The sequence below is a fragment of the Anomaloglossus baeobatrachus genome, chromosome 5 (assembly GCF_048569485.1).
Source record: "Anomaloglossus baeobatrachus isolate aAnoBae1 chromosome 5, aAnoBae1.hap1, whole genome shotgun sequence".
NCBI classification, from domain to species: Eukaryota; Metazoa; Chordata; class Amphibia; order Anura; family Aromobatidae; genus Anomaloglossus; species Anomaloglossus baeobatrachus.
In genome coordinates this window covers 525,690,065-525,706,456 of record NC_134357.1, presented here as the reverse complement: position 1 = coordinate 525,706,456, position 16,392 = coordinate 525,690,065, and the positions used below count along the sequence as shown (strand labels likewise).

Below are 16,392 nucleotides of genomic sequence, written 5' to 3'. Positions count from 1 at the left end.
ACATGAAGGAAGACCTGTCAGGGTCCCTGTGCGAGCTGAAAGTATAGTCGGCCAAATTCTGGGTTGTGTCGCATGGAGAGAGGAGGGGGGAATGGGAGGGATAGTGTTTACAAGTAATGTCTGTAACATGTTATCAAGGAATGCTGAAGGGGGGTAGCGGAGACTGAATAATGGAAATATACATTGACAAAGAAGGGGAAGGAGCAAATTTGATGACCGTGACAAATATTTGATCGATAAATTGTAGAGACTATGTTATTTGATATTTTGATTTGTTGACCCTTATTTTCTTCATTCTGTACCCTATTTTACCATTACAAGAAAAGAAATAAAAATTTGATTTAAAAAAAAAGAAAAAGGGGCACCGAATCTTAGGAAAAGAATATATCATCCATTAAGCATGGGGGTGTATAAATCATGTTTTGGTGTTGTGTTGCAACCGATGGCACGGGGAACGTTTCATGGGAAGGGGGGAGAATGGATTCAATTAAATTTCAACAAATTCTTGATGCAAACATAACACCATCTGTAAAAAGATAAAGTTGAAAAGTGGATGGCCTCTACAGATGGATAATTATCCTAAACACACAAAATCTATAGTAGACAACCTCAAAGGGCGCAAGTTGAAGGTTTTACAATGGCCCTTACAGTCCCCTGATCTGAACATCATTGAAAATCTGTGGCTAGACCTCAAAAGAGCAGACGACCCAGGAAAATCACAGAACTTAAAGCCTTTTTCCAAGAAAAAAATCAGTAAAGTTCTCAATACCTAGAGACTTAAGCCCCCCATACACAGATAGCCATTTGATTGACAGTTACCTATCCAGACTCCCAAATTCAAAAGGAGTGCATGGCCGACTGCTATTGTCTTCTATTTGAGAGAACCATTGCCAGACTCCGTTCAAAGTGGCTTATGTCTCGGAGAAAAAACAGAGTGGCTGCAGAAAAATTAGACTATTGGCTGAGATAGACTAATAGACTAATACTATACAGTGTGTCCACCCATATCCTGTCCACTGCCATTAACTTCACGTCCGCACCATTGTGAGTTTTACACGTTCTAATCATAGCATTTCTGCATGCAAGGTGTCGATTCGTATTGAATTGATGATGCCCTACAATTTGTTAATTCACTTTTTTTCTCGATCTCGTTCCGTTTTCAAGATAAAAACGCTAACGCCGTTGTTTTCCACCAGGTAGTGCTATAGGTGGTTTCATTGCATAGAACATGACTACTTTACTATACCTAGACACCACTTCTATACCTATAGCTGCCACCATTCTCAAGTTAATGGCGGTGGACAGGATATGGGTCGACACACTGTATATAGGGTCCTTTTTTATGAGAAATGCTTATCTCTAGTCCACTCTGAATAGTTTCACTACTCATAGTTACACTTTGCCTAACAGTTTTTTGTAGATCTTTCACAGTAAATCTTGTGATTTGTGCAGAAGATAATTTTTCTTATTACATCCCTAAATGTTGTGCTGCTTTAAGGGAAATTTGGGTTTAGATTGTAAATCCTTTTTCCCTCAGTTCCAGCAATACAAAATGTAGGTACAGACTCTAGATCACATTATCATAAATTCCAGGTGTCAAAGAATAAAGGATAGCCCTAAGTTTTCAAAGAAAGTATTTAATTTAATTAATTTAATATGTTTGTTGTTAATATGAACATTTCTAAAACAAACATCAGAAACAACTAATTTTTAGATGTAGTTGTAAATGCATCTTAATGTAACATTCTATACACATACCTCGGGAGATGCTGCCTGTGTGCAGTGATACATGTGGGGCCATCTTGGCAGCACCTTTCGTCCTACTGTATTGGTTCTTGGTATGCATTGACTTGGTTGTTATAGCTCTTGGATCTTCAGGAACATCTCATTGTTATTTTTTTGGTGGTATACTGTACTTGAATATTTCTTATATGTATTATATTGATCTTTTGACTCATGATATACTATATCAATATTTTGTTATTTAAAAAGCTCTACCGTTAAATGTTTTATTATGTAACCCTGTCAAACTATATGTGGTGTAGTGGAGGTCAAATTATTTTTTTTATTATCATTTATTTTTAGAGCACCATTGATTTTCGGTTCTGTGAATGTGCAAATAGGATTTACAGTTAGGTCCAGAAATATTTGGACAGTGACACAAGTTTTGTTATTTTAGCTGTTTACAAAAACATGTTCAGAAATACAATTATATATATAATATGGGCTGAAAGTGCACACTCCCAGCTGCAATATGAGAGTTTTCACATCCAAATCGGAGAAAGGGTTTAGGAATCATAGCTCTGTAATGCATAGCCTCCTCTTTTTCAAGGGACCAAAAGTAATTGGACAAGGGACTCTAAGGGCTGCAATTAACTCTGAAGGCTTCTCCCTCGTTAACCTGTAATCAATGAAGTAGTTAAAAGGTCTGGGGTTGATTACAGGTGTGTGGTTTTGCATTTGGAAGCTGTTGCTGTGACCAGACAACATGCGGTCTAAGGAACTCTCAATTGAGGTGAAGCAGAACATCCTGAGGCTGAAAAAAAAGAAAAAATCCATCAGAGAGATAGCAGACATGCTTGGAGTAGCAAAATCAACAGTCGGGTACATTCTGAGACAAAAGGAATTGACTGGTGAGCTTGGGAACTCAAAAAGGCCTGGGCGTCCACGGATGACAACAGTGGTGGATGATCGCCGCATACTTTCTTTGGTGAAGAAGAACCCGTTCACAACATCAACTGAAGTCCAGAACACTCTCAGTGAAGTAGGTGTATCTGTCTCTAAGTTAACAGTAAAGAGAAGACTCCATGAAAGTAAATACAAAGGGTTCACATCTAGATGCAAACCATTCATCAATTCCAAAAATAGACAGGCCAGAGTTAAATTTGCTGAAAAACACCTCATGAAGCCAGCTCAGTTCTGGAAAAGTATTCTATGGACAGATGAGACAAAGATCAACCTGTACCAGAATGATGGGAAGAAAAAAGTTTGGAGAAGAAAGGAAACGGCACATGATCCAAGGCACACCACATCCTCTGTAAAACATGGTGGAGGCAATGTGATGGCATGGGCATGCATGGCTTTCAATGGCACTGGGTCACTTGTGTTTATTGATGACATAACAGCAGACAAGAGTAGCCGGATGAATTCTGAAGTGTACCGGGATATACTTTCAGCCCAGATTCAGCCAAATGCCGCAAAGGTGATCGGACGGCGCTTCATAGTACAGATGGACAATGACCCCAAGCATACAGCCAAAGCTACCCAGGAGTTCATGAGTGCAAAAAAGTGGAACATTCTGCAATGGCCAAGTCAATCACCAGATCTTAACCCAATTGAGCATGCATTTCACTTGCTCAAATCTAGACTTAAGACGGAAAGACCCACAAACAAGCAAGACCTGAAGGCTGCGGCTGTAAAGGCCTGGCAAAGCATTAAGAAGGAGGAAACCCAGCGTTTGGTGATGTCCATGGGTTCCAGACTTAAGGCAGTGATTGCCTCCAAAGGATTCGCAACAAAATATTGAAAATAAAAATATTTTGTTTGGGTTTGGTTTATTTGTCCAATTACTTTTGACCTCCTAAAATGTGGAGTGTTTGTAAAGAAATTTGTACAATTCCTACAATTTCTATCAGATATTTTTGTTCAAACCTTCAAATTGAACGTTACAATCTGCACTTAAATTCTGTTGTAGAGATTTCATTTCAAATCCAATGTGGTGGCATGCAGAGCCCAACTCGCGAAAATTGTGTCACTGTCCAAATATTTCTGGACCTAACTGTACATATCAAATTGAAATATAAATTACAATAAACAAAATAATAATAATAGATTGGTACCCAGGGTAGAGGACCCTGTCCTTGTTGGCTTACAATCTTCAGGATAATGGGGAGGGAGACACTTGGTTGGGGGTTGCAACAGCTCCGGTGGTGATGAGGTGGCAGTGGGGTCATTGCAGATTCTAAGATTTCTTGAAGAGAGGCAATTTCAAGTTCCATTTGACAGTGACGAATGTGGTGGATAATCAGACATGTTGGGGCACAGAATTCCAGTGGATGGGGATACTTTGGAGAAGTCTTGGAGGTGATTAGGTGAGGAACAAATAGCTGTGGAGGAAAGAAAGAAGTTTTGGGAGGTCAGGGGATTACCTGTGGGAAGATATTGAGAAATTGGTTCTAAGATATATGGTAGAGACAAGATTATGGATGGCTTTGTACCTCAATGTTAGTAATTTAAACTGAATACATTGGGGAATTGGGAGTCAATGAAGTGATTTTAAGAAGGGAGAAGCAGATGAGTAGTGAGGAGAGAGGTGGTTTAATCTGTCAGGAGCGTCAAGGACGGACTGGAGAGTGTTAATCGGAAGGCCACAAAAGAGAATATTAAAGTAGTCAAGGTGGGATATACTCACTGATCGCTGTCTTCTCTCAGATTTCACCGATGCTCCGGACCTCTTCCAAGTGACATAGCTGCTATTCCGACTTGCCAGCTAACACTGAGCTGGAAGTTGCTATTACAATCTATGCCTATAGAGCCGTGTTCTGGCTTACAAATAGACTGCAGTGTGAGCCGGGAAGTTGGAATAGTTGACAGAAGAAGACTAGGCCAGTGCTGGAAACTGGGGGAATATGGCGATCGGTGAATATATGAATTCACTTACACCACATAAACGTTTAGAGAGGTTTACCCAATAAAAATTTTAATTGGAGAACTTAAGTGCTTAAATGGCTACTTCTCTGTGTGAGCTTGTTGATGTTTATGAAAATCCTTTTTGTAGACAAAAAAGCTATCACATTCTGAACAGGAATATTGCTTCATCCGTATGTGACTTCTCTTGTGCCTAGCAAGATCTGATTTCTGGTAAAAACATTTCTTACATTCAGAACATATAAAGGGTTTCTCCCCTGTGTGAGTTCTCTGATGTTTAATGAGATCTGAATTCTGGTGAAAACATCTCCCACATTCTGAACATGAAAATGGCCTCATTCCTGTGTGAATTCTTTCATGTCTAACAAGATGCGATTTCGAAGTAAAACATGTTCCACATTCTGCACAAAAAAATGGTTTCTCCCCTGTGTGACTTCTCTGATGTATAACAAGTTTCGAAGTAGCTGAAAAACATTTCCCACATTCAGAACATGAATATGGCTTTGCCACTGTGTGATTTATCTCATGTCTGACTAGATGCGTTTTCTCTGCAAAACACTTCCCGCATTCAAAACATGAATATGGCTTCTCCTCAATGTGAGTTTTTTGATGCTCAATGAGATTTGATTTCTTTGGAAAACATTTCCCACATTCTGAGCATGAAAAACTATTGACCTCTGTGTGCATTATCTGATGTCTAACAAGACTTGATTGAGCTGTAAAATATTCATCACACTTTATACAAGAAAACTGCTCCTCCTCTGTGTAAGGTCTTTGATGTTCAATGTCCCTTCTGTGATTTGTATTTTGCTTAACAGTCTGTGGTAAATTAGAAGATAGGACTTGTGCGAAAGGATCAGATGAAAGATCATTGCTGATAATAAGTGTTTGTATATCTGAGATATTGGTATGCTCTTCATAAGTATCTAGTGTGACACCATGATCTTCTGCTTTAAAATCTGAAGACATCACATATCCCTCTGAGCTTCCAATACAGTCACCTGCCAAGAATAAATGAAGGTTGATTTAGGTTTTTGGGTTTATATTTTTTTTTCCATTTTGGATAATCTTTATAAAAAAATTCAACAGATTTTAAGGCATGTAGCAAAACTAAATAAAAAATGATAGCTTGCCAAATACTTTATATAACAGTTAGCCACTAACGACCACAGTCAGCCCATCCTGCCCATATCCACTTATGTTAATCTAGCTGTATAACCAACTTAAAGGGTTATTCCCATCCTTAAAAGTTATAAAATATCCATAGTATAGAGGACAACATGCTATTTATAGGGGGTCTGATTTCTGGGACTGTGGCTGATCTCTAGAATGACTTCTGAAATGCCCTGTCTGAATAGAGTGATGGTTTGACATGTGCACCACCATTCATTCTCTACGGGACTATTGGAAAAAATGAAAACTGTACAGGCTATCTCTGGCAGAGTAAGAGAGCATGACTAGAGCAGTGGTGCACATGTCTGGCTACTGCTCCATTCAGGCAGGGCATTTCACAGTCCCATTCTTGGGATTGGTATAGGTTCCAGCGGTTTAACCTCCACTGATTAACAATTTATCTCATATCCTGTGGATAAGTGAGAAAGGGCTATTTCCACAGCTAATTATAGGACAGTTGATAATTTGCTAATCGGTGGCGGTCCAAACGTTGCGACCCACACCGATCCCAAGAATCAGTCTCTTAAATATCGCATCTGAATGGAGTGGTGGCCGGACATTTAAACCATCACTCCATTTATTCTCAACAGGACTGCCGGAGATAGCCGAGTACAAAGTTAAGCTTTTGCTAGCAGTACAGAAACTATATACAACTGTATTACTATGCCTATCAACTTCTTTGTAAAATATATACAAAAGGTGCTTGCTATACTGTTACACAACACCAAAAATAAATGTCAGAGATATCTTATGGAGACAAGCGATCTCGGTGCAAACATTTCTAGCTATAACAGATGTAGATATTTTGTAGCCCCCGGGGACAAATCTGCTAGCGCAAATTTTGTACAGCTTTGGACTTTATTGTCCTCATCTTAATATTCTGATTGGTTCCCTGGAATAGTAGGCAAGAGCGATGAGGTGTTTGTTAATGACAAATATGAAAATGTATATTTTTCAGAACATTTTTAATAAACTCCAAGTAGTATGATTCTACAGGTGACTATGATGATGGTTATCTCAAACTTGTACATTATTTGCTTTGTTTTTTTTTATTTAAAGGGAACCTGTCACCTAGAATATGCGTTCTGACCTATCAGCAGACGCATGTGTGCCCTAGTAGCAGCTCCCTACCCATCCCTGTGCTGTAAAATTGTATAATATGAAATTAATAAAAAACGTTTTATTACCTTCATATTTCGTATGTAAATAGCATCCCCGTCGCTCATTGCAGCAGGCTTCTCTTCCGGGTTCTCCTTGTCAGTTTCAGACGCGCACAGCGCATGCGCAGTGCGTGTCTGAAGCCGGCGATTGAACACCTGGAAAAGAAGCCTGCTGCAATGCACGCAGGATAGAATGAGCGATGGGGACGTCACTGCATGGTATCACACCCACAGGGGCGTGATACCACGGAAATATGCAGACGTCCATAGAGCAAGGCGCCCCCCCTGTGACAACATTCCCTGCTATTTACACACGAAATATGAAGGTAATAAAACGGTTTTTAATACTTTCATATTATACAATTTTACAGCACAGGGATGGGTAGGGAGCTGCTATTAGGGCACACATGCGTCTGCTGATAGGTCAGAACGCATATTCTAGGTGACAGGTTCCCTTTAAGTCGTGAAACAAATTCGGTTTGTGTAGCTATTTTCTGAATTAATTTTTACATCAATGGGGCTATATGAGAGGTTCTTTTTTGCGTATCGAGCAAAAAATATTTTCTGAATTTAGATTTTACCCCCCCTTACATCCCTCTGTTTATTATGCTTTGGGGTCAAAAGAGATTTTGTTCAGATTTCATTTAGACTGAATTGAATCTGCCAGCCAATTTATCAATATATGCAAAATTACCCAAAACAAATTTTATGAGATTCACTCATATCTATCAAATGATACACAGAAACGATAGCTGAACACTCGGACTTCTGGCACCTTAGAACTTGATATTTCTTAATGCAATGTCTTGAATCCAGCCACTTTTATTCCTAAACCTACACCGGATTTGAAATGAGAGGGTCTATACTATTATATCCATATTACAGATGTTTGCGAATCCATCCTCAGATGAGTCCCAAGCTGTTGTTGAACTGACATTTTTGTTGATGGATCCAGGTTTTATGATGATACCTCCTTACACAGCCTAAATAAAAGGTAAATGTATGTTTGTATTCGTCACAGAAGCCTCCAATATGGCTGAGGGAAAGAACGTGAATATATTTTATATTTATCTACTTACTCTATGATTTTTGATTGTACAAGAGAAGTAAAATAACTTATTAAAAATTATATTCCAAAAGCCTAGCTTCACTTCAGTATAAATTAAAAAGAAAGGAATTTAGTCTGATTACCTGGTGATGTGAGGGGGTAGGGAACCTCCATCATTACGTCCTTGTACAGATCTTTGTGTACTTCTAAATACTCCCACTCCTCCATGGAGAAATAGATGGCGACATCCTGACACCTTATAGGAACCTGAAAAACAATTATACCGTCATCTCCACGATCCCTTCATAGCGTTACTGTATAATGTCCCAGCATTCCCACCAGAGTTACCTCTCCAGTCAGCAGCTCAATCATCTTGTAGGTGAGTTCTAGGATCTTCTGGTCATTGATGTCCTCATGTATCAGGGGGTGAGGTGGAAGACCTGTGATTGGGCTGAGGAATCTTCCCCATTCCTCAGACACAGGGTCCTGACAGCGCTCACTACAGGTCTTCACTACTGTGTAATCCTGGTTATGGAGAGACACATTAATAAATCTCACTACAGACATTTCCAGAGTCCTCACCTCTCCAGTTCTCTCCATCTGTTATTCCCATAGATAAGAATGATGTAATGTGACGTCATCAGAATCTCTCACCTCTCCAGTAAGCCGGAAGAGGATCTCTAGGGTGAGGTGTAATATCCTCTCCACCATCTTGTCCCTGTCCCTATCCATTCTTGATGGGTCAATCAGGAGTATTCACTTATATAGAAGATCTCCACCGAGAAGATCCAATATTGTAGGGACCTGAATGGGAAGACGATGAGGTGATGTAACATCATAAAGATCCCATGTAATAATACAATTACTGGAGATAAAAACGAGAAACATATGAGGCAATATGAGGTACTTTCTCTTGTGATATGAACCTTAAAACGAGTTGAATATCTTATCAAAGCCACTCTATAGGTAAAGACAATGCCATGTCAAAGCATGTAACACCTTCATATGAACATTTTGCCTAATTACTATCCACAAAAGGTGTTGACAGCATATATGGCACATGATTGCTGAAGGCCATCATAGGTCTCATACATATTGGTGTCACTGCTGCAACCAATTTTACAGTGCAGTAATAACCCACATATAACTATCCATCTAGTTCACTAGAAGTTATACAAGGGTGGACGCCATTATCATGCATCACCTCAGTATCTTATTTCATCTATTTTACAGCATCCAACCACTTGCTGTAAGTTCTGGGATTCTCCAAAACCATCTTATCACTACCTTTAACAATAAAAACTAATAATATTATAAACAATATTTTTTTCCTGAATTGCCAATTTCCCAATTTCAACTCCTTTTCAGAAGCCAGAAAAATTATCCCATTTTACTTTTATAGCAAGGGTCTAAACCAATGGCTATCCAATAGCCTTTTATTTATTTTTTAAAGGCCTTCAGCTTGACCTTGAACTATGAGGACTTAAAAGGAGTGGTTCACCCATATTTATTATTGGCTACATCGATGTTATGTTGAGAAACAATGTTTCTCTGAAATACCTTGTGTTCCCAATAGTGCCTGTGAGCGACGCTATTGCGGAACGCTCTTCCCCATCTCCTGAACCCCAGGCTCTGTGACCTCGGGGATCCGGTGATGTCAAGTCAACTTCCTGTTCACCTGACATCACCGCGGCGGGCCCAGTCTGTGTGAGTAGAAATATCAAAAAACTGACCCGCACATCCAACAAATGTAAACAGGTGCTAACTGAAAAAAACATAGTAACTATAAATGCATACAGTCGCACACTGAAAAAGCCAAAAATGTACAAGGGAAAATATGGCACTGCATTACTGCAAAAGAGAGATATTTAGTTTATGTATTGGCCAATGCATGTAAGCCCGGAAACCAACGGCAAGGTATATCTCTGTACTCCGGGAACCTAACTTAAATGCCACTATCTAGGTTAAAAACATCCGTATCTGGGCAAAATGCCACTATTTGGACTACAAACCTCCATGTATGGGCAGCTAGGCTCCTGCTATAATGGTTATGAACACATAACCATTATACGCCAGCAAGGTGGAGGTGGGGTACTGGTATGGGCTGGTATCATCAAAGATGAACTTGTGGGACTTTTTTGGGTTGAGGATGGAGTGAAGCTCAACTTCCAGAGCTACTGCCAGCTTCTGGAAGACAACTTCTTCAAGCAGTGGTACAGGAAGAAGTCGGTATCGTTCAAGAAAAACATGATTTTCATGCAGGACAATGCTCCATCACATGCAAGCTCCACAGCGTGGCTGGCCAGTAAAGGTCTAAAAGATGAAAAAATAATGACATGGCCCCCTTGTTCACCTGATTTGAACCCAATAGAGAACCTGTTATCCCTCATAAAATGTGAGATCTACAGGGAGGGAAAACAGTACAACTCTCGGAACAGTCTGTGAGGCTGTGGTGGCTGCTGCACGCAATGTTGATCGTAAACAGATCAAGCAATTGACAGAATCTATGGATGGTAGGCTGTTAAGTTTCATCATAAAGAAAGGTGGCTATATTGGTCACAAATTTTGGGAGGGTTTGTTTTTGCATGTCAGAAATGTTTATTTCTAAATTTTGTGCAGTTATATTGGTTTAGCTGGTGAAAATAAACAAGTGAGATGGAAATATATTTGGTTTTTATTAAGTTGCCTAACAATTCTGCACAGTAATAATTACCTGCACAAACAGATATCCTCCTAAGTTAGCCAAATCTAAAAAAAAGCCCACTCCAACTTCCAAATATATTAAGCTTTGATATTTATGAGTCTTTTGGCTTTATTGAGAACATAGTTGTTGATCAATAATAAAAAAATCCTCTAAAATACAAGTTGCCTAATAATTCTGCACATGGTGTATGTGACTACAGAAAAGGCAAGACTATGTACGAGCCAAGTCTTCCTCACCAGTGAAATGTTACTCGATTTGAGAACCATTGTTGAGTTCCCCATAGCTATTCTCCTACTGGCTTTCTATTGTCGTCACTGCATCTTAATTGATCATTGAGCTTAATAGGTTGAAGTTCTTCCCAACTTCCAGTTCATCGCTGTCCTTCTCAAATGTGTATCGGTTGCACCTGTCGGTAGTCAATATCTTTGTCTTCTTGGTATTGAGTAGGAGTCCCATGTTCGAGCTTTCGATCTTGACACTCCATAATATGTCCTTCATTCCATCTATGCTTGTTGCCATCAATGTTGTATAGTCTGCTTATTAAAGATTGTTGATGATTCGTCCAGCAATTTTGACTTCTTTTTTGGCAAGTCCAACCTTCCTGAAAATAGCTTCTGCATATAAACTGAAGAGACATGATGACAGGAAGCATCCTTGTCTAACGCCTCACTCTACTTTGAACCATTCCGTATCACCATTTTCCATTCAAACTGTTGCTTCTTGGTTGATGTAAGTGTAGTGGCCCGGTCCAGATTGTGTCTGTTTCTTTAAGTACCTTCACTTATAGCATATAGCATAATATTACATATAAGTAAAGCATTTTTCATTTGTTGTGTTCTAGCACCATCTACTGGTGTAAGAATCTGAAGTGTTCATTGGGTGTTATCCTATTGGCTAGTTCTTGGTCACATGGCTCAATAGGTGGAGCTATTCTCCAGCCTCTGTCTGGAAAGAACTGGAATGAGCGGGTTCTGGCTGAGTCTTCTCTGAGGGAAGACATTATGTGGAGTTTCTCTTCACCACAAGACTCCTGCTAGGCCGAGGCCTAGAATTTCACCATTTACTGACTTTTACAGCCAACATACTGAAGGCTTCCTATCCTGAATCCTCACTGGCCAGATATACATTGTGCATCTCTTCAGACAGTAGGGCATACTAATTATATACAAGATCCTACTGCACGCAGATTGGGAAAGTTTGAGGGTCTCCCACCCCACTGCAATATTAGTGGCTTTCATGCCATTGTCCACGCACCAGCCGTCCGGTCCCCATAGCGCGCTGGGCAACTATCTACATTTGCTTACATGTACTGCACGTGTCTGAACTAGCAGTGAAATTAACCCCAGGACTCCAGGTCTGTAAAATCTTATTATATCTACCCTCTAAGCTCAAGAGACTCTGAATCTGCTTCTAAAGGCATACCAGTATCACATCTGAAGCAAATTGTGCTCTTAAAGCTACAGCACCCTAATTACACTTCAGCATTCAACACCAAGCTGTATTTGCCGTGGCCTACCCACAAAAGACCGTGAAACATACTGTATATTCCATGTTGTTTTCCTTTGTTCCTGCTGTATTAAAGCAACTGTTATCCCCAAGACCGTGTCTGTGGACTGTCCATCAGCTGTGGATACTGTGTGGGGGTGGATAGCAGGGAACATCAGGGCCTTGTAGACCACCCAGGGAACATGGCCCCTGCACCCTTGTGCCAGAACAGCAACTGTGACATATAGAACATTTGAGGTCCTCTGTCCCTGGGCCCTTACAAAGGTCGAATTTGTCGTCACGAACAGGATCATTCCTCTGTGCCTATCTTCTCTTACTGCACTATAAGTCTCAGCATTGCTCATTAACCTCTATCTTGCCAGTGAATTCTGCCAAAGACTGTTTTCTGTTTTATACTGGGGTTAACAGCACCTGCACTAGCTCTTCTACTCTCCTGCCTTCCAAGTTACTCAAATAAGTGCAAATCCTCATTGAGAGCAGTGCTATATTAAAGAGGGGGAGCCTTCCATCTTAATGACTGTGTTGGTACCTAATAGTGCATCCCTTAAAGCTACAGTGTCATCATTATTCTGAAAGAGACAGTACTTGCCTCATCACCAAAATGTCTGAACCTCTTCATAATGACCAGGCCGAGTCTGTTAACTCTGTATCATCATCATAAGCAGCTAGTGCTCCAGTGGAACGGGCTAATGCCGCCAACCCAGTTCCAGCCCCTGTCATGACTACCAGCATGCCATTCGTCATTGGAACCTCTAGTCTCCCAAGCTACAGAGGAGATCCTCATACCCTTGCTGGGTTCAAAGAAAAGATTGTGTATTCTCTTGAGCTTTTCTCACTTTCTCCCCATCAGCAGGTACAACTTCTCCTGGGACAGCTTGATGGACCAGCTGCTGAGGAAGTCCGTTCCTGGCCATCTACTGAGAAAACCAATGTAGAACAGATCCTCACCCGCCTGAGAAAAGAATTTGAACGCCAATCACCCACCGAGGTTCGTCTCAAATTTTACAACCGATGTCAGGGACCAGGTGAGACTCTTAGGGACTACGCACTAGCCCTTCAGTCTGCCTACAGGGCTTTACAGCAAATAGACACTGTAGATCCTGCTGCTGCAGAAAACATAATCACTGACAGATTCATAGAAGGTTTGGACTCCAGGCTAGTACAAAGTCAACCCCGCATGCTAGCAGCACAAAATCCAAACATGACTTTCTTAGACTTTAAAGCTCTAGCCCTGCGAGTAGTGGGTAATGACTCACCTTGTACCAGCTATGCTCCTGTGCCTCGTTCCTCAGACCTTGCTGCTGGAATTTCTACTGTATCTCATCTTTCAACTGTTTCCCCTATGCAGGCCACACAGTCTGTGCAAGCCCCTACTCTCAGTCATGCACCTCCTAGCACAGATACACTTGTCCAAGTCCTTGAATCTGTATGCCAAGCCTTAACCCCTTAACGACCCATGACGTACTGGGTACGTCATGGATGGAGTGCTGGTAAGCCCCGCCCCCTGCCGCCGGCAGGCGGCGGCGAGACGCGCACATATCAGCTGTTAGCAACAGCTGACATGTGTGCCTGCTAGCCGCGGGTGGAATCGCTTCCACCCGCGGCCATTAACCCCTTACATTTCGCTGCCAAAGTCTTGGCAGCGATATGTATATGGGCGCCGCCATGACAGTGACTTACCCCGCCCCCACCGGAAGTCACGTGACATGATCACGTGACTTTCGGCGGTTGCCATGGTAGCACAGGGTCATGTGATGACGCCTGTAGCTAACATGACTCACTTCCTCTCAATGCCGGAATACAGTCGGCATTGAAAGTGAAGCAGCAAATCTGCAGTTCTCAGCTCTGTAGCTGAGATCTGCAGATAGTGCAGAGCGATCGGATTGCTGATCGCAATAGCCCCCTAGGGGGACTAGTAAAATAAAAAAAAAAGTAAAAAAAAAAAAAGTTTTAAAAAATTAAAAAAAATAAAAAAAACTAAAAGTTCAAATCACCCCCCTTTCACCCCATTGAAAATTAAAGGGTTAAAAAAATAAAAAATACACACATATTTGGTATCGCCACGTTCAGAAATGCCCGATCTATCAAAATATAAAATCAATTCATCTGATCAGTAAATGGCATAGCGGCAAAAAAATTCCAAACGCCAAAATTAAGTTTTTTGGTCGCCGCAAATTTTGCGCAAAATGCAATAACAGGCGATCAAAACGTAGCATCTGCGCAAAAATGGTACCGTTAAGAACGTCAGGTCGAGACGCAAAAAATAAGCCATCACTAAGCCTCAGATCCTGAAAAATGAGAACGCTACGGATTTTGGAAAATGGCGCAAAACGTGCGCCACGTTTTTTGGACAAGCTTGTGAATTTTTTTTAACCCCTTAGATACAAGTAAACCTATACATGTTTGGTGTCTACAAACTCGCACCAACCTGAGGCATCACATAGATACCTCAGTTTTACCATATAGTGAACACGGTGAATAAAATATCCCAAAAACTATTGTACAATCCCACTTTTTTTTGCATTTTTTCCGCACTTGGAATTTTTTTTGCCGTTTTCCAGTACACTATATGGTAAAACTTATGGTTTCATTTAAAAGTACAACTCGTCCCGCAAAAAAACAAGCCCTCATATGGCAAGATTGACGGAATAATAAAAAAGTTACGCCTCTCGGAAGAAGGGGAGCAAAAGAACAAAAACGCAAAAACGGAAAGTGCCCAGGGGCTGAAGGGGTTAAAGGAGCTAAAAGGCCAACCCCCTGCATCATGTGAATCATCTGTAAACCGGACATTTTCCCCAGAGCCACGTTCTAGTAGGCAGAGTCCTGATAGACCCCCTCCTGGAAGGCCTCCATCTGGTGATTGTGTGTACTGTACTTATTGTGAGCGTCTTGGGCACTACAAGTATCAATGTTATAAGTTAAACGGGCCACCCCCGAGGCCAAGGGCCGCCCCTCGGGAGGTGAATCCAAGGGCCCAAAGGGACAATCACAATGGATTTACCGGTTCATCTCCAAATGCCCGTATATAACCATATGGATCGATGGTGTACCTCTAGAAGCTTTAGTGGACACTGGTTCACAAGTCACCACAATTGAGCGACAAGCCTTTTAAAAGATTTGGGACTTTGATCTCCTGAATCCAGTGGGTAAAGCAAAGTTAGACTTAATTGCAAGTAATGGTCAACCTATTTCCCAGCTAGGCTACTGGGAACCCACAATCCAAATTGGTGATCGCAAGTTACCAGGTCAAGGTGTAATTGTTACTGAGGCTGAGGGATATACAACAGCAGTAGTGTTAGGCATGAATGTCATTCGCCATGTGTTTACTGAATTGCTCGCTGCCTTGCATGCTTCTCTCCCTTCTGCTTCTCCCCCTTACAGGCAAGCTGTTCAGCGGTCTATCAAAGTGCTCTGCGCCCAACAGAAGTTTGCCAACAGTAAAGGTGAGATCTGCGGTGTGCGTATCACCGACGCACGACCAGTTACCCTGTTAGCCAACAGCGAAACTCTAGTCTGGTGTCGAGCTCGACCAGGAATTGACAACAAGGACTATGTAGCTCTTCTTGACTCCATCCAGATTGAAGGACAGCCCCTGGTAAAAGCTGCCAGAAGTATTGTCACCATCTCAAACGGTAGAGTACCAGTACGGCTAATCAACATAAGTGATGCAGCCATCGAGCTATACAAGTTTAATTCAGTTGCTCAACTGTATAGCCTTGATCCAGAAGACATCCTAGATGAAGAGACACTTGCTCATCAAAAGTCGTTAAAAGCCACTCCCAAAGGCTCTAATACACCTACTACCTTCTGGTGGAATGAACTTAATGTTAGAGATGCTAACACTCCTATGGAATACATCAATGGTGTAACTAAACTTGCTAAGCGACACAGCCAAGCTTTCAGCAAGCACCCTCTTGACTTTGGCAAAACTACTCTGATCCAGCACAAGATCAACACAGGTGATCATCCTCCTATCAAAGAAAGACACCGTCCAGTACCTCCTGCTAACTATCAACAAGTAAAGAAGCTGTTAAAGGAGATGAAGGATTCTGAAGTCATCCAAGAAAGTCAAAGCCCGTGGGCTGCACCCATTGTCCTGGTGAAGAAAAAGGATGATAACATCAGATTTTGTGTCGACTACCGGAAGTTGAATA

At 41.2% G+C, this 16,392-nt stretch overlaps 1 protein-coding gene across 1 annotated transcript in view; it reads right to left on the bottom strand.

Annotated features, from left to right (window-relative positions):
- Positions 1-16,392, bottom strand: part of LOC142312896 (uncharacterized) — a gene marked incomplete at its 5' end in the record, with an annotated part of 87,029 nt that overhangs the window by 29,659 nt on the left and 40,978 nt on the right. Inside the window, 5 exon segments of the mRNA XM_075351882.1 lie at positions 4,794-5,648; positions 8,172-8,295; positions 8,377-8,553; positions 8,683-8,772; positions 9,260-9,315. Coding sequence (XP_075207997.1) covers positions 4,794-5,648; positions 8,172-8,295; positions 8,377-8,553; positions 8,683-8,772; positions 9,260-9,315 — 1,302 coding nt within the window.